The sequence below is a fragment of the Argentina silus genome (genome assembly GCF_951799395.1).
Source record: "Argentina silus genome assembly, chromosome: 3".
Taxonomy (NCBI): domain Eukaryota; kingdom Metazoa; phylum Chordata; class Actinopteri; order Argentiniformes; family Argentinidae; genus Argentina; species Argentina silus.
Genome location: NC_139657.1, coordinates 11,623,151 through 11,649,476, shown reverse-complemented (window position 1 = coordinate 11,649,476; position 26,326 = coordinate 11,623,151). Strand labels below are relative to the sequence as shown.

The 26,326-nt window shown below is 43.2% G+C and overlaps 2 protein-coding genes across 2 annotated transcripts; one reads left to right on the top strand and one right to left on the bottom strand.

Annotated features, from left to right (window-relative positions):
- Window positions 1-214: 214 nt before the first annotated feature.
- tbc1d2b (TBC1 domain family, member 2B) lies at window positions 215-15,065 on the bottom strand. Its single transcript, XM_083666817.1, has 13 exons — window positions 14,691-15,065; window positions 13,210-13,360; window positions 10,929-11,097; window positions 9,642-9,802; window positions 9,094-9,347; window positions 7,196-7,624; window positions 6,788-6,898; window positions 6,136-6,338; window positions 5,305-5,799; window positions 5,057-5,174; window positions 3,882-4,067; window positions 3,325-3,446; window positions 215-3,034 (listed from the first exon to the last, which is right to left on the bottom strand). Exons 1-13 carry the CDS (start codon window positions 15,027-15,029, stop codon window positions 2,839-2,841), a joined length of 2,934 nt encoding a protein of 977 aa, XP_083522943.1. The 5' UTR covers window positions 15,030-15,065; the 3' UTR covers window positions 215-2,838.
- Window positions 15,066-17,901: 2,836 nt separating this feature from the next.
- Window positions 17,902-21,780, top strand: LOC310802859 (uncharacterized protein). Its single transcript, XM_083667435.1, has 8 exons — window positions 17,902-18,050; window positions 18,338-18,477; window positions 18,875-19,041; window positions 19,795-19,884; window positions 19,991-20,156; window positions 20,264-20,419; window positions 20,587-21,339; window positions 21,451-21,780. The coding sequence occupies exons 1-8, from the start codon at window positions 18,008-18,010 to the stop codon at window positions 21,493-21,495; spliced, it is 1,560 nt and encodes a 519-aa protein (XP_083523561.1). The 5' UTR covers window positions 17,902-18,007; the 3' UTR covers window positions 21,496-21,780.
- Window positions 21,781-26,326: the final 4,546 nt, after the last annotated feature.

Sequence of the window (26,326 nt, the reverse complement as noted above, 5' to 3'; positions counted from 1 at the left end):
ACTCTACGTTGCTAAGCAAATATTCTTAACAGGTCATTTTAAAGGAATGTCCAACAAAAAGTGTCCTCCTGAGAATCAGCAGGCTATGGAATTCAAAGCCCTTTCTATCATTGCACTGCATTAACCTCCTACCGGTGCATCTAATCTGATTAATAGTTATAATAAAGCGTCAATTAGCATCAAATATAATGAAGAGTAATAAACACAATAAGCAATAACATTGTTTATTGGGTGATCATGCCACAATACAAATCATCAATATTGATAACATCATTGGTATAAGTGTAGCATTTCTGTAACTTGAATGAAATGAAATGAATGTTATAGTAAAAAGAAAGTGCCCTATTTATATTCTGGAAAGTCGTCATAGCAATAGACTTACAGGCACTGTGCCATGTGTTGGATTGAAGAGTGAACACAAAGAAACTTGAAACACTAGCTTATTCAATACAGAACATAAACAAGCTAAGATATGTGATACAATACTTGATTAATTACAATCATAGTCAACATGCATAATAACTTGGGTTTAAAATGGTGTGTTGTGAATTTCACCTTGAAAGAGTGAATCAGAAATACCCATTTTATTGGTGTCCATCCTCAGTTTTAACAATGTGAGGGATATTTGTGTGAAAGAAAAAACCCAAAAGGGATAGCTGATAGCTCACTAATAAGATATTGGTACAGCATTGTCAACTAAAGCTTGAAAAGTTTGGTTACTAGAGAGACCCGCTCTCAATTAAACCACAAAACTTTTCACACAACTAGAAGACAACTCGTGATTGTTGACATCATTGTAATTGTGCTACACAACATTTCATATTTCTCAGTAATTGTCCATTTGTAGAAAAGTAGCCATGTAGGCCATTCAGCAATGAATACTTTATATTGCTGATGTAAAAAATCTAACATAAAAACATACGTTCTAGACAGAAGCTGTAATTAGCAAACAAAATAGCAAAGAAATTAAACATTTGATTGGAATGTGTGAAATGGAAAGTATTTGACCTAAGCAAATGTGTAACTTAAAAAAAAGGTTGTGAGATTGTAAACCATATGGAAGAAAGAAAAACATGTGAAATACAGAGAATACAGAAGAATTCCCTCATAAAATGTGTGCCCTTAAAACTCCAAATCAAATCTCCATATCAATAAGCTTACTGTCGGGTATGCAGTTATATATAAGCTGTAAAAAGATTTGTGTAATTTTTGATCCGAAACCAACAATAACAGTTTGATGATATGAAAAGGATCAGTCACTCTACCATTTCTAAATAACATTGTTTCCTCATAGCCTTTCCTCCAGGACCGCTAATCTGACCAGAGGTGACAGGTGAAGGAGTCCTCCAGTCCTATCCAGTCCTCTCATCTTTCAGTGGTAGTGAAGGAAAGAATACAAGAAAAGGAAACCATTTAACAGTATTGAGATAGCCTACTGTAGGTGCTCTCATTGTGCACCACTGTAAACATCCTTAGATTGAGAGCCATGTGTCATACTGCCCCCATGAGGTAAGTAACTGCAATTACAGGACAAACCTAACATGAGCAACAGTGTTGGACCCTGTGATGAGGGCAGGTTTAGATCTATAGTACGGATATACTGGAAAGTGCCAGGGGCACAATACAATGGTAAACAAGGTTTTGAACTGGGAGGAGGGAAGAGAATGTCAACCTGTTCAATACTGAACAACAAAGAAAAACACAATGGAGCATTGTGTGATGGTGATGAGAGTTAGGTTGCAGCTGGAAGTAGGTCTATAACTGGAAAGTGCAAAGAAAGAAAAAAAAAATCAAGGGCACATTTGATACATCGATGTAAAACTGTCAGATGTCGGGGTAGACAGGTGTGTATGTGTGTGTGTGTGTGTGTGTGTGCGTGCATGCGTGACCTGAATCCTGAGACAAAGATACACAAGCAGTCACCCCCAGTAATCTGTCCTCTCTGACATTCCATTGTGGCAGGAGGAGAGCAGTCCTGTCTGATATTCCATGGAAAGTTCAATGATGGGATATAAACATCATCTTCAAGCAGCTTTTGTCATCATTAGTCCTGTCTCATGATAGACTTGGCTCCGGGTTTCTTTATCCATCAGAGGGACAGCATTCCTGGAGTCTGGAATGAACTACTGAACCAATATTTCCATGGAAATGTTCAATAAACAGAGATTTCAGTCAAAGTGATTTAAGTGCCTCAATCAACATATGGATTATATTCAAGAGATTACATGGTAGGAATGCAGAATAGGAAACTCCTAAAACATTATCATTACTTAAATGATCATTACTTGAGTCAGTAAAACAATAAGAAGAAACCAACTTATAATAATAATATTATCATTTGAAAGGGCTATAGAGCACAGGCTATGGCAGATCATGGAAAATCTTATTTCAATAAAAAAAAATAAACATACAGTTCCATCAATAAAATTACAATAATTCTCCCTTCTCTGGCAAATAACAACTTTCTTTCCAAAGACCTTTGAAAAATACTGATTCAGCAAGTGTCTAGATTTGCAATCATGGTAACATGGCCCTGGGACAAAATTACAATTCTGGTTGTCACGTCAACCTCTCACCTCAATGTCCCTTGGCCAAAACAAACAAACAAACAAACAGCAATTATGGCGTATACAAAAGATTGGCAGGAATACTGATAGGAAAGACCATTTGGCCAAAAGAGCACAGGGGTGACAGTTCCAGCTCAGATGGATAAATGCACAAAGAAGCGAGTCCAGCTTGGCAAAGGAGCTGCTCACTGGCATATGGAACACCGTCTGAGCCCTGATAGGCTTGATATGCAGGTGAGCCACAGAGGCGTGAGCCCTGACAGGCTAAAGGCTAGTTGTCCTCCTCGTCGTCGCTGATGAGGGTCCTGCCGTCAGGTGTGGTCTCCCTCTCCCTCAAGAAGGTCTGTCTGATGGCCTCCAGCTCCGTCAGCTCCAGACGGACCTTCTCCAGGTGGAAGGTGCGGCGGTTCTGGATCTGCCTCAGGGGGAAGGGGTTCATGTCCACAAAGGCCACGTTCATCAGCTTCCTGCAGGGAGATGCAGAGAAACACACACAGGACAGTCCTCAGGTTAGCCTGTATCTCCGACTTGACTTGTTAACAATAGAGTCATAGTAACAGAGATTAACAACGTGAAAGCCCTTGCATACAGTAACCTTCTCCATGGAACAACAAAACAGGTGAATGCTTCTTCTTTACGGTCACTCACTCATAAATTCACACATTCACACACACACTCACAATCTTTGGGCTTGGTCAATAGCCATACATCCCTCAAAAAATATGTGGAAATGTGAAATATGATAGGCCTACTTTACCTTGAGTCTAGGATTGTGCGTGTGAAATACCGGAGGTACTTGAATATAGCCATTGTGTCCTGCAATTTCAGAAACTCCTCCTCTTTGTACTTGAAGAGAGCAAGGGCAAAGCGAAATATGATCTGAGGAGAACACAGAATAAGAGCCATGAAATTCACCACTAGACGTCTCCCTGGAGACATCCACCTATAAAATATCATCACTCTGAAATGTAAAGCTGCTTCTGAAGACTTATTATTCTACTGAGGTTCTGAATGGGCTTCCAATGTGCAGTAATCAAGAGGATCAATATAATTTTTCACAACAACTACATACTACTAGTGCACAGCTCATACTGGGGCTGGTATCATTGCATTGTCTGAAGCCTAGGCAGTTGATGTAACTGATTTGCATGATTTACTGTTTGAAAGGAAACTGTGGGCTTTTAAGCAGTCTGCTTGTTCCTCCTTTCAGCCTACAGTGTATAGTGCCACAGTTAAAAGGGGCCCCTCTCCATCTGGCTTGGGTTTCATGCGCACACACTCCTGATCTGTTTTGGCCGATAGAGCCCAGTTTACCTTGGGCCCCTCGTAGAGGAAGGCATCCCAGATCTTGAAGAGGATGTCACTGACCACGCTGTCCACAAACACCACCAGGAACCAATTGAAGGTGATGAGGGAGTAGTCCACCTTGTACGCCTCAAAGTGGGCATGGAGTCTGGGCAGCTTCTCACTCATCAGGTCCTTAAACACTCGCTGGTCTACCTGCAGCAACAGGACAGTGGAAGAATGGGAAAAGTGAAACCACTCGTCATTTATGGATAGTAACCATGGGAGCAATCCTGCCGAGAGATTTGAAGCCGGCTATACCATGTGGCCATGTGGGAAACTGCAGGACACTGCATTGGCTGGTGCCAAAAAGCATGTATCCCCATTGAAACCAATGTTGTTTCAACTTTGTATTCCATCTGGCCAAATATGACTGTTTTGGACCGCAATTTCGGTTGCAATTATTTCCTACTATTATATGTAGTCTTCTCCCTGGGGCATTTTTGTTTTGCATAGCCACGGCAGAAGAGCATAAATTTGTTATTATTGTTTTCACCGAATTGAAAAATGATACATGCACGTCCAAGGCATGTGTGTTTGTGAGTTTGTGAACCTGATGCAGGTAAAAAAAACGTTTTCTTTTTCACTTGGTGTCACCAATCAGATGTCGCTTTAACAGCATTTCCTAGATGCACTGCGCCAATCTCATCTCTCATTGGAATCAATTGGGCAGGGAGTAGTTAGTGGTATCTAGATACATATGTATATCAACAATATTTACACTATTGCAGCAGATCTGACAAGGTAATATGAAATGCTAAAACTGAAAAGAAGGCTAGAAACATAGGTAGTTCTGTGAGGAAATGGAAATTGTTGTGACTGCAGCTGGAGTTAAGATGGGATCAAATACAATGCTGATAACTGCTACACATTCTTGCGCTGGTGAGTCATGAGCAGCACCCTCCGTCACATGAATATGACATCATCCGCAGAGTCACATGAAGAGGAGGCCTGAAAACGCATTGGAGGAGAAGATTGAGGTTCCTCCCCTTACATATTCTCCTGCAATGCTTTTTGAGGACAGAGTGAGTGGAGGATGGACGTGAGGTGTGGTGTTCCTAAAAAAACCCAAAAAAACAGAACAAAGGCTTCTGACTCTGGCTTTCCACAGTAAGTTGCATGACCATATAAGGTGGACGGTTCACCTGTGAGCCGAGCAGTGTCTTGGTGTAGTAATCCCGGGGCATAAACACCTCCACGATGGCTATGAGGCACCAGAATGCTTCCTCCTGGTCCAGATAGAGCAGGGCAATGGCTACCAGCCTGACAGAGGAGGAAAAAACACTAATGAACACAGTAGAAAATTGGACACATCTCAAATAGTACAGAGTTTGCACCGTCATCAGTGTAGCATACATGACCTGTACTGCAGTAATGCAGACTGTTCCTATACCTGTTGAGGCCTTGGCAGTAGCCGATGTCAGGGTTCCTCCAGGAGAAGGCCAGCAGCACGTTCCTGAGTTTCTGGACGCCTTCGGCGCCCGGTGAGGTGTAGTGCTTGTTGTTGGGCAGCGTGCGCAGGAGGTCCAGCTCGATCTGCTTGGAGGCCGGGTTCTGCTTCTCCCGGGCCACGCCCAGGATAGTCTCGTAATAGTCGGGCGCCAGGCAGTCCCTGAACTTCCTGACGTGGAAGGCCACGCACCATTTCCACACCTTGGAGCGATGTGCATGTGGCACGCCGCTACGCATCAGGGCCTTGAGCTCCGGGGAGCGCACCATCTCCCTGTTCATGGTGCTGGCCAGGTAGTTCTCCCATTTCACCCCAACTGACACCTCCTGGTCAGTTAGGGAGAAGGACTTCAGGTCCAGAGCCCTCACCTTGGCCACCAGCTTCTCTTCCTCATCGTCCTCCTCTGGGACTGTCTTAAAGCCAAACACGTCATACTCACTGCATGAGAGAGGGGGAGGCAAGGAGGGGTAGGGAACAGAAAAGAGGGTCAGTGAAGACTGGATAAACACATGACATATATTGAATAGAAACATTATACTAATGAACAACATTGTTCAACACTTTAAACAGCATGGTCTTAAGCCCTAGTATTACTAGGGTGGGTACAGGGAAGGCTGGTGGAAGCAGAAATCGGAGGTCAGGCTCCTCAGATCATATTTCGCATGGAATGGAACATTTGATACCATTCTTCATTCTGTTCCATGCATTACAATGAGCCCGTCCTCCGGTTTCTGACTTCATCAGCCTCCCTTGTACAATTGTAATATTTCCTACCTGACAGGGTGTGGTTTTAAAATAGTGTGGGGACCCTGTTCAGGGTCAGTGATTTCCACCTGTAGGGCCTCTTCCAGTAATCTAGAGATGACCTCACGGGCCGGACTCTGCTCTGACGACGAACACACTGGGTTCTTCACCTCCTGGAGCAGTACCAGGTACTTACTCTCCACCTGGCACAGCTTGGCCTCCAGGGTTATGCACTAGAACACACGTAACATACAAGGTAGTAAACTCACTACACACAAGCTGAAATACCCCCACACGCACCATCGAATTGCTAGATTTCGGTGGCGTAGCTGGTTTACATTGGGTATTTTGGTGACGGTGACATGTGTTGGCAAGTCAGAGGAGGCAGGTTTGAGACTAGTGTGAGCTTGGAGTGCAAGGGAGCAATCCTGTTTGCAGCAACTTGACGCCTGTCACACACACACATACAGCATCAATTAACACAACCTCCGCTGACAAGAGAGACAGTCAGTATTCTTATTCTTTTGTTAGAGTGAGCTGAGCCAAAGATGGCATTCCCAAATGAGTAATCTTGATAGGGCAACAGCTGAGGTTCCAGCCGAACTTCCCTTAAAAGCTGCTTTAGCTTCCTGTTTCTATGAACACATACGGTACAGACAATACAAACACAGCCATGGTATACCTTAGCCTCCACAAACTTCTCCCTGCTCTCTGCATTCCTGCGTAGCACTGTCAGCTCCAGGATCTCTTTGTTCAGGAACTTGTTCTGTGATTTGTAGCCCTGAAGACTGTCCTGAAACAGGACATAGACAGTCGCATGACGGAATGAGGAAACCTATTGTTTTACAAAGTCAAAAAGTCTTCCTTCTCTTCAGATAAAAAAAGAAAAAGAAAACCTCAACCTGTTTTACTGCATTTTAAAAAACTTTTCTAAACGTTCTACAATACTGTACCTGATTGTATTGCGTGTGGCAGTTCAGGTAAACTGGATCCAAGTAGCCAGCTTTGGGGCATGCATTCTGAACATATTGCTACAAATGGATAGAAAAACCATAACCTCACTAACAGCCTAGCCCTGTGTGTCTCTTACCTTGAGGTTATCCAGCTCCTGCTGCTCCTTGTTGGGGGGCGGTGAGCCACCTTCTTGGGGCGAGGGGGCGTTCCCCTCACAGCCCTGGGACAGCTTGATGATGACCTCGTCCTTGGCCTGGATAGTTTCCATCAGCATGCCCATCTGGTCGTTGATCTCGCCCACCTTGATCTTCAGGCCCTTCAGCTCCTGCTGCAGGCTGTCCTTCTCCAGGGCCAGCCTCTCCATGTGGCCACACAGGGCCTGGATCTGGCCCTCCCTCTCCATGAGCAGAGCCTCCGCCTGGGGCCCGTCCTGAGGTCCCCCTGGGTCTGGGCCTAAGCTTTGACCTAGAGGTGGAGTTGGGCCTAACGCTGAAGCTGGGCTGCTCCCTGGGCGTCTCTCGCTCTGGGAGCTCCTCAGGGTCTGCTGCAGCAGCCTCACCAGCTCCTGGTAAACAAGGAAGAAGACGACTAGCAGCATCAAACACAGGCCTATTATAGAGTATCGCACAGGTGGGCCCCACATCCTGCCTCACCCCTGAGAGTACAGTCAGTGTAGTGTTTTTCTGCCTTCATCAAAGACCTTCACACACATCCATTAGTACCAGGTACAGGGAAGGCTTAGCCCATACAGAGACCTGACTCTACCTACTGAACAGCCCTATACTCTGTGTCCACATCCCTCTTGTCCCTAAAGGTTCTTTAGCAATGACTGATTAGATTAAACAACACAGTGGGCATTGTAATGTGGACTATTGATTGCCTGAAGTTCTACGAAATGTAGGAAATAGATTAACTCTCTCCTGATAAACCAATATCACCTCAGCTAAAACATTCACAGATATGCCAACCAGCTCTCTCAATGTGGTTGTAATGGTTCATCCATTTCAGCGGACAGACACAATGTCATCCTAAAACCAGTCGTGTTTCCCTTCCTGAGACCGGGACAAGATTGATAAAGATGATCAGAGTGCTCAAAACTCCAGTGACTAACGAGATAATCCAGAACATTTCCTCAATCAGAGAGGCCAGATCTCTCCATGTACTCAGGCTGCCTGCTGCTATCAACTCTAATCCAATTTGTGATGCATGAAATCTAATTGCATCAGATCTATCATGGCCAAATTAAGTCAAGTGGAACACTCAAGAAGTTGGATTGAGAAAATAAATGATGCCCTCGGCCCCTCATTGAAAGTGGTTGGCCAACATGCACACCAAATTAAAGACAAAAGTACTTAGGAATGGTACAGTGTGTTTACAGTCAACATAATGAACTTCTCCTCAGCCTGTGTACACATCAATATATTCTTGCTTCTTGGTCACAAAATATTTATTTTGATATCTGAGAGATGAAAGTTGAAATTAGGTCGAGGTTCACCAACTATGCATGCTTTCCAAGTTGTTATTTCTAGAGTCGTGACTCGTGACACAGACGTGTCAGATAGATAGACTTATCAGATAAGATGTTTTACAACACAGTCGTTAGACAGTACAGAGCTATGCTGAAATGTATAACAATGTTATACATTATATTTATATATAACATTGCATGTCTAGCCCTTTGCTGTCTTCCTGCACTGGAAGTGGGAGACAGAATCAGAAATACAAACACAAACACTCTCACACAGACCTGTGGTGAACTAATGGGGAAGTGTCAGGTTGACAATACCAGAGTGGAAGGCTTCATAGCTCCCCTGAGACAGAGTCCTTTTACCCTGGAGTAGATCTCCCTGCAGATGACATCCCACTGACACTCAATGATATACCTCACTGAGTAACCTCATCCCACTCTGTGATGGATATACCACAGACTGATCTATAGGGATGTGTGTTTGTGTGTGTGTTTGTGTGTGCGTTTGTGTGTGTGTCTATGTGTGTGTGTCTGTGTGTGTGTGTGTGTGTGTGTGTGTGTATTACCTTCTGGCTAGCCAGCTCCTCTCTGAGTTTGGTCTGTTCCTGGTGCAGGAGGCCTAGCTCTTCTTGCTGGCTCTGCAGGCGGAGCTGCAGCTCATTGGGCTTGCTGCCGTTACACTCCACCGGGAAGCTCTCGCTGCTGCGGCTCTCAGCGCTGCGCCCCAACTTCCCTGTGCCCATCTTGTCCCGCAGAAAGAGCCTCTTATGGCGTGACGAGTTGCGACCAAAGTCAAAGTTGAACGCAGACCCGATGGAATCTGGGAGGGAAAGAGGGAACCATTTAAACACCTGGTCACCCAAGATATACAAGTATGGCTCTTATCAAAAGGTTCATAGTTTAGTTAAATTTGTTCAGGCAAAGTCAGAAGAAGCTGTCAGACAAGTCTTTATGAATTGATTTCATACTGTAGAAAATGCTAGTGCAGACAGCATCTAGTATCATGCATGTCATCTCTGTAGACACGCTGAAGAATGCGAAGTAGAGCAAAGGCCATTAGAGTTAAACGAGGGCTGGGCCAGACAGAGATGGTTGGGTTGAGGAGGACTCTCACGTCTGTGGGTGTGTGGGTCTGGGACTGGGTGAGGTTTCTGCTCTGGGATGTCCTTGGTGGGAGAATCCACCATCTCCCACTCCTCCGTGCTGCCGCCTGTGTAGAACACACTCCGCCGGTTCTCCCCTCCCCGCCCAGGGCGCAGGTGGGACATGGAGTTCCTGCCAGAGGATAGAGGGGTCATGGGGGGGGGGGTGTCAATGAGGGAACAAATCCTCAGCAAATCATTGACTGAATCATTTCAAGAGTTATGTACAATAAAGTAAAGTATACTGTTACTGTGTAGGTGGTACTTTCCTGATGTAGACATATAACCTAATGTTTCTGCTTCTTCTAGCGATAGAACCCTCATATAACCCAATCAGATTTATTAAACCATTTATGAGGAAAAGAAGAAAACATCTTAAAGTTCAAGGAAAGCATGTGGGCTGAAAATGCAGCTGTTGTTGGTTATTCTCTGATAACATTTGAAACATAGCTTTCATGAGGTTGTCCCGGCAAGTAGTGATGTTAGCACACTGTGTCCTTGTTTGCAGTCTTCTGCTACATGACTCAAGAAATAAAACATACATAGTATATTCTAGGACACAGTCAGGGTGATATGGTAGATTTGAAGCTGTACCTCCAACTAACAGCAATATAATAAATGATCAGGCCTTTCGTTATTGAATTTGAATATTTCACCCGCATGGTGTTTAACCATTTCCTCTTAGTGATTTCACTCAACTGCTTGGTTGGGGCTGAAGTTCTGCTTTTGAAACATGAGATTGTACCACCAGTTTCTTGAATGCTATGAAGAGTGATACTTCACAGCACAGAAGGTTGGAAAATTCCCCTTAACTGTTTGTTAAAATCCCATTTGGAATGTTACTTGTGATCTTTATTTCCATTTTCACTGTCTATACTAAGCTTGAATCCAAACTTCAAGTCTTGGCATTCTAGAACATTACATCATTCAGGCAGATGTCTTCCAGACGAAACTCTCTAAGGCTGTGAGGTAAAGCTGCACAGTCTGTTATAAACAAAGACTAAATATGGGCTCCTAACTAATTCTTTTCCTCTGGTCATACTCAAGAGAGACTGAAAAAAGTGTTTCCTCAATAATGCTGCATGAGGAACTCCTGGTAGGCAGGTGATTGTGAACCACTAGTCAAGCCAGTTTTACAGTCATTAAACACAATGACCTTTCCATGTAATAACTGTGTGGTAAATTCCCATAGACATCTCCTCCCCTGGGTTTGTATTCTTTGCCAGTGTTATTATTAGTCTCCGCCCCCCAGGCCTTACCTGAGCTCCGTCCCCCAGTTTTTCCCCCAGAAGTTGAGTGGGTTGGCGGGGCCTCGGGCAGACTGGACCCCCACCAAGCCGTCCGTGTCCATCTCCATGTCCATGTCCATGGCAAAGTCGCTGCGGACCCTCTCCATACTCTCGCTTGGCTTCTCAAAGAGGAAGGCATCTGAAAGCCGCCACAGACAGAGGCAGTGTTACAGGCCTGGAGCAACATTACATCACTCTTCCCATCAGCACGAGCAGACGGTGGCATGGACACAAAAACGCTGCTATTGCATACAGTAGGCCCACCACTTACACGGCAGCACAACCAGGGAAAAGAAACCTAGGTGGCATGAGGGAGCAGTAGCTCTGTTTACAAAGCACAGACATGTCTTCTAAGTTCCCCAGAAAACAACCTGGGTGTGTCCTGCTCTCTGCTGCTCTCCTACCCGCAGCAGACAACGACTACAGCTATAGTCTATCTGAGGTCATGCTAAATATAAAAGTGTGGAGTGCTGCATCAGGAATAGTGTGGGAACATCCTTGGTCAGGCCACTCTCGTCAGCACCACATCCAAAATGAACATGTTGTGATGATGTCGTTGGAATGGGTCAGCTGAGCAGACATAAGTGGACTATTCCCCTCGTCTAGCAGTTCAGCTGGCAAGGATGTGTTTACAAGGGAGTGATTCAGAGGTGTGGCAGGACATTGTTACTGTGACAAATGGTTCAAGTGTAAAATGAAACCTTGCCAATAGATATACATTAGGCTGACATAATTGTGTTTGTTTACACCCTTGCTAATGGGCCTTCCCTGCATCTACAAATACCTGTCCAGCAAGCATAAGACGTTAGTTGTCGAGCCAGACCACAACTGGCAAGCTCACCAACTGGTTTAATGAGAGATTAAATAATATTATGACCTCCTCCACAATACGCTCTAACTCTATCTGTAAACTGCTGGAGCAGATGACAACCCTCTGAGTTTCAACATGGCAAATTCCAACCTCCCAACTCTACCATAAAACCTGTTAACTCCCTCAGCCAGGCAGAAGAAAGGAGCAGCAGACGTTGCTAGCTCTGTATAAAGTCTGGCAGAGGATGAAATTGAAAGCAAATGTGACCCTGAGTCACTGTGCAGTGCAGAACAGCAGGGAGAAATCAAACAGAGCATGGGATAAGGAAGGGCTTCAACCAAATATACGTAGAAGAACATTTACCCCATTACTGTACCTCCTAAGAACAAAATGGCAACCAGTGTGTTGTTTGGGTAATAATTAGAGTAAACTGTCATGTGGATAGGATGATAAATTACACTAGCTCAACCCGTTACTGCCATTTGTAATAACCTATAGGACTGAACTGCACCCTTCTAGAGGGAGGGACTAGTCAACTGAGAAATGACTCTTCTTTAGAAGTAGGCCTATATTCAGAGTAAACAGCAGTTTTACCACATCTCACACGTTTCACCACAGCTGTGATAAGAGGACAAGGGTCCTCAGCGGAGTCTGGAACTGCTGGGTGTGCATTATCATTTATAAACAAACCAAATGGTATATGACACAATTTAAATAGGGGTCAACTGTTTTGATGAGTCCAATGTTCTGTACAAAAGAAGAAATGTAAAGAATTGAGATACTTTTGACAAGACAACCTCAACATCTGGGCTTATATGCATTGCATGAGGAGTGCTGTATAAAGGTAGATTAACCATGAATATGCAGTATACTGTAGCAGCTTGTAAACTTGCAGATTCAGACCCTAAAGCAGTGTTAAAAAAACACACCGAAAATGTACTGTATGGGCAATGGTGTGATCACTGTAATAAAAATAAAATGTGTCAGTCATATTGTTTGGTATACATCCAGGTGCTGATATGAAAGTGAATACTTCTGTAATTCTATTGTTATAAAAATACCAAAGGAATTTCTCGTATGACACGGTGGGGAGATCAATGATATCTTAGAACGAATAATAAAATAATCAATTCTGTATTTCCAACACCTTGTGTGAACATTGAACCTTACTCAAACACAGCCACAGGTGTTTGTTTACCTTCAGGTATGTGAACCAACTTGTGTGTTTGTCTGACCCTACTGAAGCTGGTGTGTGTGGGTGTGTGGGTGTGTGTGTGTGTGTGTGTGTGTGTGTGTGTGACAGAGAGAGAGCGAGAGAGATACACATACACAGACAGGCAGGCAGGCAGGCAAACAGAGACAGAAAGACAGACATACAGTACAGGCATACAGTCGAGGGACAGAAGGATACATGGAAAGATAGGCATCTTGTTTACCTACCGTTGTCTTTGGCTACCAGGCCTGAGTGTGGGTAAGGCAGGGTTGGGGAGCTCCAGCTGTCTCTCTGGCCAGACCCACGCATGTTGCTGAACTCCCAGCGCTTCTGTTGCAACTGCTGGAGCCAGTAGTGCATCAACTGCCTGTTGGGGGCCTGGAGACAGACACAGGGTTACTGCCTGGCATTATGACTGCCAGTATCTGACATGACAAAAACATTAATTTAAACATTAAACATGTCCCCCAGGACACACAGCACATATAAGCCTGCAATGACTCAAACCTGGCCTTAGTGGGTGTAAATGTAATGAGTAAAGTATTTGTTATTATTTGATGTCAGTGAATCACATGGCTGTGAGGCGTTGCTTGAATCAGAAATGTGTGGTGTGTAAACACTGGGAAAAGTGCTGTGGGAGACGATTGAGTAAAGTAAAATCAATGGCTAATTCGACGGTCACATTTGGTGTCTGAGAACGAGGCTATTTAAATGCAGACATCTTTCAGCTCCATCGTTGCCCTCAAGAGGGACAAAGCATGTCTGATCTGGGTATGATAAACTATGCGATACTCAGTAGTACTACTCACACCAAGTGTAACACAAGATTCATTTCCGTGGGAGGGACAGTAAATTCCCTAGTGAAATAAACGACAGATGCTAGTTTCAGTCTCAATTCCAGTTATGCCAATCTTAGCCCTGGGTCACTTATACAGAGTAACACGCTAACCGCTCAAACATCTGTTGTACTGTAAGAGATGAGAACATTTCAGACTAGGAAGGGGGAGGTGAGTCAATACAGTACAAACACCTGACAGAGTCCCACACAGTCACATGTTGCTGAAGGGGCTGAGAAGAGAACACATGATCATCATCTCCAGTGATCAGTTCTGAATCACATCTGTTCATGTTCAGGGCAGTGATCATTACTGTTGGGATAGGCACCGTCACAGGTACAAGACTATGCTCACAAGAGCCTACATGACTCTGCCCTGAAACATACTGTAGGCCATCATGCTTAACACACTATGTATCCTTTAAAACGTCTCAATCAATGGCTCTATTAAAGTGGGTAGTTGGTCTGGTATTTTGGTAGAGACAATACTTGAGAGACAATACTAAACGAGTATCATAAATAGCACTGCTAGTGGAGAGGTAGACAGCTGGCAAAGATACAAATGTTTCCTCTTATACGGGCTACATTCTGTCACATGATTAGTTTCAATTGATACATTGTAACATTGCATTCAAGGCATTCAAAATATGTTACCATTCTAACAGAACTATATTCAGGTCACACTTCTGTGTCTGGTTGCAATCATGATGGTAATGCGTGTCACAAGTCAATGAAAGTGACAGATTCTCATGCATCAAAATAACATAGTTTCTGGAAACTCCCTTAAGATGCACATCATATCAAAGTGGCAAACCATACGATTATGCCTATAGTACAGTATATGGACCGTTAGTGTAGGCTACATGTTTATACCTTGAGTAGAAACTCCTTTCCCGATGTGCGGATCTCAAACTGGCCCTCATCCCCTTCCACATCATAGCTGAAGCATGCATCGGCTATTTCAATGTGTCCCAGCGGCAGAGCGTCTTGAGGAGTCTTGAAGTAATACAAATAACATTTCCTCGGATCATAGACACACCACCTGGGTTTAAACCCTCTAAGCGGCCCCTTTCCAGTTAGTTTGGTCAAGTATCCGCATAACTTTGATGTCTGCTCCTTCGCTGCTTCAAGTTCTGCATCATCCACTGACTTGTAGGCCAAAATAGGCGAACCTCCACTGGAATTAGCTTCGCAGCCATCCTCTTCATGCATCTTTCCTCGAACTTTCTTCTTCTTGCACCACAGCGGATGCCCAGTTATGTTTCCCTCCGCATGACTGCTTTCTTGCTTCTTGGGCGGTACAAGGTATGATGGTAGTTGTAGTTTTACGGTAGGCTGTATGAGAGCCTCTTCATGAGTACCCTGTGGCACCACGAGGTGGAGATATACGACAGGATTCAAGGAATCTCAGCAGTAGTTTCTTTTTGTTGTCCAAAATCTATGTTCCTCCAAACCTCTGGACAATGTTGATGTTTGTTTGATGTTAATTCACTTAATATGTTATTGTTATTGTGAGGTGGTAACATATGTCCCTTTTGAGGGAAAAGGAGATTGTATTGTAAGCCATCATATTATAAGGCATATGGGCCCAGCTGGCCCTCAATTATACATTTTATGATGCATCACCATCATAAAAAAATATAATTTAGGGCTGGATGGGCCCAAATGCTTTATGATTTCATATGCAGGTTGATTCGACTCAAATTATGGTACAATGAATAATAGCCTATGTGGCAAAATACACTGAAGACTGGTAGTCCTTGAGGGTTGAGGCCTCTCCAAAGATCAGTTCCATAGTTCCAAAGCCCTTTTGCATAGTATCTGACTGCAACCAACAGTATCACTCCCAATGATCACTCATAATTCTCAGGAGGCATGGTAGGGCTCAAGTGGCATTATGCTAGATAATTATCAGAATGTCAACTGTAACATCTGAAGCATTTAGGGTCACCAGAAAAAGATGCAACCATTTTCCAAGTATTCGCTTAGCTGTTGTGATATTTTCTTTCTGCTATAGCAACTGCTGAATGTTGCATGTTTCAGAAAGGAAACCCTGAGGATGAGAACAGTCTGGTTTCCTGTACTGCTGTACTGTGTTATCTGTATGTCACCCAATACAACATCTGGTTGATGGCATCTGATCTTACCATCAGGCTTGCTAAAGATGCCATAAAGTACACTGATGAACAATTTTAGAGATAGTAAATCAACATTATGGTTAACGTGTTCATGAATATGTAGGCTGTGATGAAAACTATTTCACATTCTGCCATCTGCTAACCTGACATGCCATAGGAAAGCAGTCTTACTGTTTATTAAGACATATTAAGGCAGTTCCAGTATTTCAGTAGAGCAGCGATTATGTTATTTTTATTTTTTCCATTTGGCTTCAAAGTAATGTGAACAACCAGTGCAAAATCGTTGCCAGTTCTGAGCTACTTTGCCACAAGAGTTCCAACCTGGCGTCTCTGGCACTTTGACATTTCACTAGTGTCAACTGACATGACCTTTATGAAATGTCAGCCTTAGAAGCCCAGACATGTTCCCCGACACAGTGTCTGAGAATAATGATCATTCCATCTATTAACTTATTGAACCGGTTCCGTTAGATTTGCTTGGAAACAATTGGCAATGGCTGAAAACTGTTACTGTAGAGTACACACATACTGATTTAATTTACTGTAGTCAACCCTTGGTGAAATTCAGAGTTGTATTTCATTTAATGTTGGAAACGATTTATTGTGGAATCAGTGATAACCATGTACTGTATTTTAACTCCTCCAAAGCACATTAGTCACAAACAATCTTCCAGGTATCAACCTCCTACACAGGAATTATTAAGATGACAGATACTGTCAGGTGAAAATCAGGTCAAGTCCCACATCATGTCTGTTAACGATAGCTGGAATATCAATTGCTGCAGTAAGGGTGGAATGTAATTAATGTACTTTATTGAGATAAAAGGCAGCTCCACCCATCTAGGCTTTTCAATTACCCACATTTATGGGACAGTTGTTGTAAATAGTAGACAGTCACCTTACATCATCATACTGTTTGAGAAAGTTCCCAGGCTCTCTGACAACACTACATTTCCTGGCAGACAAATCCGTGTGATGGAGTACTTCCGAGTGTTTGTGGAAATTCACTTTTGACTAATTTCAATCGATCGCTGGTGGTTTATGTTATTACATTACATTGTGAAATAACCTACAGCTCAATTGAATTACACAAGGTACACAAAGTCATTAGCATCTCTGACTCACAGAGGAAATGATCAGTCAGCTGTGGAGACAATACTGTAAGTAGGCACCTGAGATCAAAGTCCCATGACTGACATGGAGGAGTGGTAAAACCCCATCCCACCCTATACAGTGACACACAGTCCGATGGGCTGTTGTCCCACTCACAGGGGGAACAGGGAGATCACTCTACTGACCACAGATCACAGACATACAGAGCTGACTCATGTGGTTAGGAGATATACAGGTCTACTGTACAGCAGGCATACATATGGACAACATAACTATAACCAACAGAAATGGTTACAGCCACAGTTGAAAGTAGTTAATGATCAAGCACATATTATTATTATCTTTGGTTCTGGTTACATTACAGTATATTGACACACAGCTAGGCTTGTCCCGATGTTAGACAGACAGACTCACTGTGTTATGATTCACAACAAACTCTGAAAACCCCAAGTCTGTCTTGAAGAGTCATTTTACAATTTGGGGCAAACAAAAGCAAAAGTGTTGAAAGAAGTCAACCTCCCATAGTTACCGTAATCAGACCCGGGTAAATGAACTCCTGTTACCAAGTGATAGACATGTGCACTTACACCACATTTGTTCCTGTGCTCGTTACTTTCCTTTGATCTTCAGGAAACTCTTGCTTGGTGGAAGCCCTTCTCTCTCTCTCTCTCTCTCTCTCTCTCTCTCTCTCTTTCTCTCTCTCTCTTTCTCTCTCTCTCTCTCTCTCTCTCTCTCTCTCTCTCTCTATCTCTCTATCTCTCTAATGCAAATATCAACTGTACAGTATATTCTACCATTGCACAACACCGTCACTTTCCAAGCCCATGGAACAGTGTTAGTAAATGTCATCTGTGTATATCATCCACGTTCAGAGCTGTACCCCTTCAGAACGTCTGAGACACGACAGATGATAAGAGAATTACTTCATCTGTTTCTGAAATGACACTAGGCTCGAATCACACACTGCAAAGATCACCTACAGGTATGTTCAATGTTTCTCATGACTAACCCTAGGCTGTATAAACTGTACATTCTTTTCAGATTTAAAACAATAATAAAATAATAATATGTTATGTCTTTCTCAATGTTTCAATTTACACAAAACAAACTAAGGTTAATTATGATATCTTACTATGATATTGTGACATACAGTACATGCAGATTACAGATCTTACAATCCATTTTGACAAGCATTATAATGTGTTATACCTGTTACTGAATTTTTCTTAAAGGTTTTCTTATGGATTTCCATGTTGATTATGTTAATAGAGACTACATGGACCAGCATTCTACGCTTTAGAAAGCTGAACCCCAGATCTCAGCCGTGCTACCACTCAGGGACAAGGTCTATGGAACAGAGACATCCAAAAGCACGTCGGTTCAAAATGTGTCTGATGTTTTGCCTCAAGGTACAGTTCATAGTTAGGATCACATACAGTAATAAGCTCTTTATCCTACTTTTTAGTACTTGACACAACTTTGAGATACACAGTATAAGAGTGTGACTTGTTCTAGCAATAAATATACAGTTTATCTAATAAAACAAAACAGTATCCCAAAACTTTTACTAAACCCTTATAAGGTTAACATGCGCTTCAGTAGTAGTATCAACAGTCATGGGAGAGGTCATGGAAGATAAACTTGAACAATAGGCACGTTGAACGGGCTTTGCTCTCTGGGTGACGTCTGTCGGAAAATAGGCAAATTAGGTTGGCAACCAGTAGCCTCACCTATATGTGAGAGAAAAACTGTAGTTTGGGAGTCTTGTTCATCTGTGTTGACTGCTGTTCCTCTGGGCTTGGTTAGGACCGGGTGAGGATGGACCAGAGGCAGGAATCCACAGACTCTCAGGCTGAGGGGACAGAGGGGACACTGAGAGAACTGGCCCTGAAGTGGTTTACAGAGACCCAAGCCCCCCTGATCCTACACAATGGCAACTTCCCAGACTGGTTCCAAGGGTTCATTGCCAGAAAGTAAGAACTAAAGGAAGATACATTTAGAGACTGTACATGGACATGCTGTACATTAATGATTTGTGGTGTAATAGTGTGATGGGTGATGCTTTTAGAATACTGTCTCACTGATATGTTAATGAACTAGGGAACTTAGGGGGAGGCTTTACTAAATGTACTGTCATTGTAAATGATTAGATTAAGGTTTTAAGGGGTGTATTCCTTCTCTCTTTTCTTTTTATAGCGATATTATAGGCTAGCTTTTTGAAATATATGCCTTTGTGTTAAGCCCATGACAAATTGCCATTGGGAATTGGTGTATTCATTCTCTTTCAACATCAATTTGAATTATGAGTAACTTCCCCATTGTGTTGCTGAAATGTATATTGGGTATTACAGCACTTTATGTGTCACAGTTTGAATGAACCACAACAATAGCATGCTATATATCTCGGTGAAAATGAATCATGGAAGAATCTATAGAATAGAGGCTTCAGATTACTGTCTCGAGTAGGCATAGTAATGATGGGTTATGTGTCAGAATGCTCACTTTGTAAAAAGAAAAATGATTTAAAGAATGTGTAAACTGAACATTCACACCAGGCTCTCGAGGAGGGCTTTTAGCAAAGTGGATTTTCTTTTTATAGCAATATTATACCCGTTGTGAAATTAAAGGCTAGCCTTTTGAAATATATGCCTTTGTGCTTTTGTAAGGCCATGACAAATTGCCATTGGGAATTATGCTTCAAAAGAGACTTTGTTATCTTTCTATAGGGATGCTGAGGAAACTCTACGAGCCAAGGAACTGGGCTGCTTCCTGATTCGTCTCAGCGACAAAGCCATTGGATACATCCTCTCATACAAGTGAGTAATGGTTTGTCTTCCTTACTACTGTAAGTGTCATTGTTCCATTAAATACTTTACTGTAGAACACTCTCAGTTTACACCATTACTTTTTTTTTTTTCTCAGAGGTCGTGATCGATGTCGACACTTTGTCATCAACCAGAACAAATCAGGACAGTTTATTGTCTCTGGAGACACAGAAATGCATGACACTCTCACAGACTTAATAGAGTACTACAAGACGAGCCCCATCGAACCATTTGGAGAGTATTTGACGTGTTCATGCTTGGAGGTGAGAAGCAACACTTATGTTATTGCTTGAATTCAATAAGGTATTGGATAATGTCTGCCATGAGGTATTATGGTGATGAAACTGATTCTGGGATTACGCTCTTTCAGTCATCCACAGCTGAGCTCTATGACATCATCCAGGTCATCCCAAGAGAGAAGCCGGTGGTCTGTGTGAAAGCTGTGAGGAGCATGTGGGACCAGCAGAGTGCCAGGGCCGTGGAGCAGCCTCCCACATTGCCACCAAAAAGCAGCAGGAAACCAGAGGTAAGGTCCTTAGGAAACAGATACACCATGACAGATTTTATTAGCTGGATTTAATTCCACCTCTTAGTAAAATGTAGGCCATCGGATTAGATTACTTCCTGCAAATTCATAATATTTCACTTTGATCCGAGTCCAACCACAGTGCTTCCTTGTGTTCCTGCAAACAGGAAGTGCCTCCTGTGCCAAGAAGGGGCGGTCCTCTGAAGAACGACTCACTGGATGCCCAGAGCAGGACCCAGAGCAAGGTGTTGTATGCTCAGCTAGAGCAGCACAGAGTCAGGGAGAGAGCCAAACCCAGGGCCCAGCAGAGCAGCCTCGAGACTTTACACAAAGGCCCAGCGGGGGGCGCTGAGGGCCCCATATCCCAACCTGGTCACAGGAACAGGAGAAGTCCTGCCCCAGGGCCAGGCCCCGTCTGCTCAGATATCAACCTGCTGGACTGCAGGAGCAAGTCTCTGCCCCTGCTGGACAATAACTCAGAGGATGAGGAACATTCCTACTACAGGCTGAGTGCATCATCATTCACCCCACCAAGACTCTCTCCCAACCCACCCAGACAAGCCACTCGCCATACCGCGCCTCTCCTGGAGCAGGAGGAGGATCCCTCCAGAGGGCCCACCAGCACCAGCGGCTACAGTCTGGATCAGCTGTGCCCTGTGTACCACTTGGCAGGGAGAGCTAGTCCCCATCACCCTGCAGAGGAGACTGGATCTAAGGCGTCAGCAGAGGAGAATGACTACACGTATGCTGAGGTCCCCTGTGAAACCCTCCCTAGACGCTTCCTCCTGGACAACACTTATGAGCAGATCCCTGAACAGGGCCTCCTAGGTGGAGCAACCAGGCCTTTAGAAAACAATAACACCTATGAGACACTGGATGTACTCAAGCCCAGACACGCTTTCTCATCCTGGGGATTAAAGGTGGGTACTGCTGCCAAACATTACCATATTAGCAAATAACAAACTGCTCTATGTGATGTTTGATTTATACTGGGCTGTGTAACTAATGATTGACCTGCTTGCTTCCTGCAGAATGACAAATGGCGATGGCTGTTCCCGGAGAACAAGAAAAAGTGATAGGGGAACAACCTTACCAATACGACTGGAAACCACGGAAACTACCACGGCGATGACACTACGCAAGCCTTACTCTGTATTTCAAACATTCAAACTGAGATTATTTTCATTTTCGTTTTTTGCTCATTGCCATTTTGGGAAGGAAGATTAAGGAAGATGGTATTTATTTTAATACAGAATAAATTAAGATGTTTAATTATTGTTTTCTTTTTCAAATGTGCTGGGCACTGTTCAGAAAACATACAACTATAGTACATTGTTAAATAAAAACTATTTATTACTATTCCTTATCAATTTTGTATCAATTTTTTTACAAATCTTTATCAATTTTTTAGTAATTTCAATACACATACAGAACATACAGAACATATAGACTGGTTGAATTGTAATGATGGCTGCTCTGGTGGAGTAGCTCTACAGCCAGAGCAGCCAGGAACACACATACGGATGGGAACCCTGTGGTTATGCAGCTTCAGACAGGAGGAGTGGGCGAGAGTCATGTGGGGGAGTAGAGACAGACAGCTACTGCAGTTTGTTCACTGCCTCCTGCCTCTTCAATTACATTAATTTCCATTAACTGTGTAGCTGCTAGGACGGAGAGGGGTGGTGGTGTGTGTATGTGTGTGTGTGTGGGGGGGGGGGGAGGAGTCCCACAGCAGCAGATGATACTATCAGTCAAGATGGGATGTGGAGAAATTCATCAGACCCCTGAAATAGAGAGGTGAGTTCCAGGTGCCACAGCAAAACTAAATGGTTGTCGTGAGAAACAAATGTCTTTTCACTCTGCAGTCAATCCTCTGCGCCACTGGGAGGGGATTCCCACACCAGACATTGCATTTTAGTTCATTTCACAAACACAGTCAGTCCTCCTTCTTCTCATATCTGTGATAGATAGTTATTAACGGACAAATATTTTCCAGAAAGCATATACATTAACTTTAGGATAACATTTGTTTGTATGTGAGAATATTGACGCAAACAGGACTGTGGAAACCAAAGTCTTTTGAAATGTTATGCACATCAACTGCTTTATCATAAAGATTAGATAGGTCTAGGATTGTGCAACTGCATTGGAAAGTGGCAGTTGCACCACACCCCATCACTTTGTTTGTTTAAGCAAGCTGTGACACAATACAGAAATCTTGGCAGTTGCTGTACAGTAGATATCAGATATGTCAGAACTGTCTACTTCATGAGAAACCCTATAAAACACGTAGACCTACATTTTTATTAATGCTCTGAGTGTAAATGGGAAGCAGTTAATGTTTTACGGCCCTCTAAATTGTCTCACCTGAATATTAAAGAGACCATCTGTGGTGTTCTCTCTAGACTAGAGTAGTGTGGTTCCCCCACAGCTGTCTTGTCTGTGCTTCTTTGAGTGGAAACATATTATGCTCAACTGCACTTTAACTCAGAGTGGGAGAAATGACTCAGGGAGAACTGTCATCCTAATCTGTAGACCTTCTTGGTATACAGTCATACAGTGCAGTGGAGGAGTTTAAAAATCACAGGCTGTACTTTACAGCAAGGACATGCAAATGTATTCATGAGATCAGACAGGTTTCATGTTAAACATGACAATTTTTGTAATGCATTTGCAAGGACATGACTTCCAGTGAAGTTCTAATTGGAGGTAGGTTGATCCAGGTACACCCATGAAATTCTTCCTCATTCGTAGACTCGTTCAATGGGGCTGTTGAGAGGCTGTCCTCTCCTAATGCGTCTTGGTGAGGGAGGTACAGTATCTAAAAGGTCCCAGTTCACCGTCCTGTCCTAATGGTTTTTATTGAGAATATGATCGCACCTGTCGGCAGTACAGCAATTCATGAAAGCCTCAATGCGCTCTGTTAGCAAATATCCCCCTAGCATACCAGATGAAGAGCTGTCAAGAGAGAATACCATATGACTTATAACACAACAGCGGGTACACCATAAACAAGCCCACTGTGGCAGGGAATAGTATGACAGATAACGGCAGAGCTGCCTGCAGTAGTATGCCTGGTTGAGAATAGAGTACTGTACCTCTCCATGCAGTGGCACAGTCTACTGCAATCAAGTCATTTCACATCAGCCCCTCCAGTTTGACAGTGTATGTGATATCATGATGGAACCCTTAGATTGCCTTGATGAGGTATAGTTCACCTTAGTTATGGGGGATATTTATAAATATTATTTTATTTATGTTTATTTTTAATTCAACAAAATAAACATAAATTCTATAATATAATCAACCTTTCCCATAGACTGTGCTTCATGTAACAGGAGGTGTCTGTACTCATATTTGCATAAATACCTAATGCACCTGCGCAGTAGCACCACAGGGATGTTGCGGTTGGGGATGATTCATTCTTGACATATTCTCACAACATCATATTGTTATCTCCTTCCTCTTTCTCTTCTGATGTTATGGCTTTCTAATCGTGATTTTATTTGAGTACAAAACGAAATGCTAAAACTTTCACTGAGCCTACCTTTTACCTGAAAATACTGGAGCAAATGCATTCAGCTGCAGTGCCTTTTGCCCAATACAAGCCACACTTCCTCTTGTCAGCTACAAATACCCCATTATTCAATGAATCATGTTGTGCATGACCCCTGTATGTCCTACTGGTTATAGCTAGATAGTTAATACACAATCAGCCCCTCTAAAGCAACAGAGTAGCTCCACCTTCAGGATTTAGTAGGTTAAGTAGGCCTACACAAGATCATATGAATGAACATTTACACATATATTTTGAATATATCTGTGACTTTTTTGACATCCCAACAGAGGAAGTTATTTTCTCATACAGCATTTTTGGATGGGGCACCAAGTACAGTAACACTGCTCCTTCTGAAGTCTTCAAGAGGAGCCTCTTTACCGTAATCCACTTTGGCACAAAGGGCTCTTGTGGGCCGAGGCACAGCCTTCCAGTCAGTGGTGTAAGGGGAATGACAGAACCGTCTCTGGGTGCCATGTTCTCATGACCTCCAGGGACAGAGGCTGTGGGACAGATCAGATGAGACGCTGAGAGGAATAATGGAAATACTAAATTACAGACTGTAGAATCAATGCTCAACCTTGACCTCATTGAGAAAGGAGGACAATCTGAACCATGGTCAACAAACTATGTTTGGCTATGGTATCTAATATCTATTTCCTCCTCCCTTAGTGTTGGGATGTATTGTGAGACTCAGCCTTAGCTCATCCTTGCTATTAGGAAGATAGAATATATACGTCATTTTAATATATTAAACTTCTGTTTGGCCAGATTCGTACCAGCTTAGTATGGTGTGATATGACACACACCTTAGCACATCATTTATCTGCCCTGGAAAATTGATGGCATCTTCTCTCCCCAGAGACAGGCAATAGTTTATGATTTGCACACTTATGCACAAACTCAAGAGACAAAATGGTGTTGAACAACATCCTCACGTAAAGCGAAACCATAAAGACGTCACCTCTGACTGATTCTTTATTTGTGGGATGGTGCACACATAAATAAGACAGATATCACACCGACGTCCGAGATGGCAGATTTAAGCAAATAAGAAAGCTGCTTTGTGACATCACTACCCTTCCTCATTCCAGAGCAGTGAAACACCCTAAAATAAACAAGTATGGAGGGCCAGCTTTGTCACAACTAACTGGACTGTGTCAATATGCGTTGGAGAGGGAGAGAGCCCTATTTTTGTTTTTCTCCTTCCTCTACAGCGGCAAATACCGTCTATTCTCCTCAAAAGCAAATGAGAATAAAAGCAAAAGCCAAGCAGATGAGAATATGCCATGGCTCATTCCTGTCAGCTTAAAGCAATAATAAATTGTACAAATAAATGATTCATCAGTGCAGTCCAGCATGATGGTTGTTGTGTCTCCAACAAGGTTACATAACATGGAGACCATGGAGATTTTAGACAGCGGCTCATTAATGCATCGCCTGTTGCACTTGACTGCCCTCCCATGGGTAGGCCTGTCCAGGCAGGGCACTGAAGTGGAAGAGGCGATTGTCTAAAATCTCAATGGTCTCTATGTTATGTAACCTATTCTGAGACACAACAACCATCACGCTGGACTGCACTGATGAAATGAGAGGGCAGCCAGCCAGTGTCCCAGGCCTGTGTGTGTGTTCAACACTGACGTTACCAGAGCCAGCTTTCACCCAAGGAGCAGAATCAATGCTCTAATGGCTGCTTTACAGCCGCGGTGAGCTCCAGTATCACACTCCACCAGGACATGCCCTATTGGAATCTAAATCAGCAGATGCTCTCTGTGAAGCCAGTAATTAATGAAGGCGCACCATCAGCACTATATTGCCCTGAATATTTAATACTGCTCTCATAAAGGGAGCTGGAGGTAACAGGATGAGGAATTAACTGCATATTACAGTAGCATGGGCTGCCTTTCCCTAATGACTGCACACACACTGCTTACCACAAATTCTTCAACTCTTCTTTCCACTATTGTATGCCTGATAACCAGATCCGTGGTTATATAAGCCTACAATGTACGCACTTATGATCTAACCCTCTTTCAGTGTTTCAGCAAAAGTTATTGTCATAACTTGCATTTCACTTTCTGTAAAATATCGAGAACATGTATTTTCTTGCCATTGCAAATAAAAACACACATGCTTCATTTATGGTTATGAGAGATTGATTAGCGCAAATTTAGCACCAATCTAACCTGCGCCTGGAACATAACAAGACAATACAGTGCTTTAATAAACCAATTTCTGCTCAGCCCCTTAAAGCACAGAGGAGGGTGACCTGTAAATCATCTACCAACTAATGTGGCCAAGGACACTTCCCCCAACAGCTCAGTGTCAGATTTACTGAGGTCTGTGTGCAG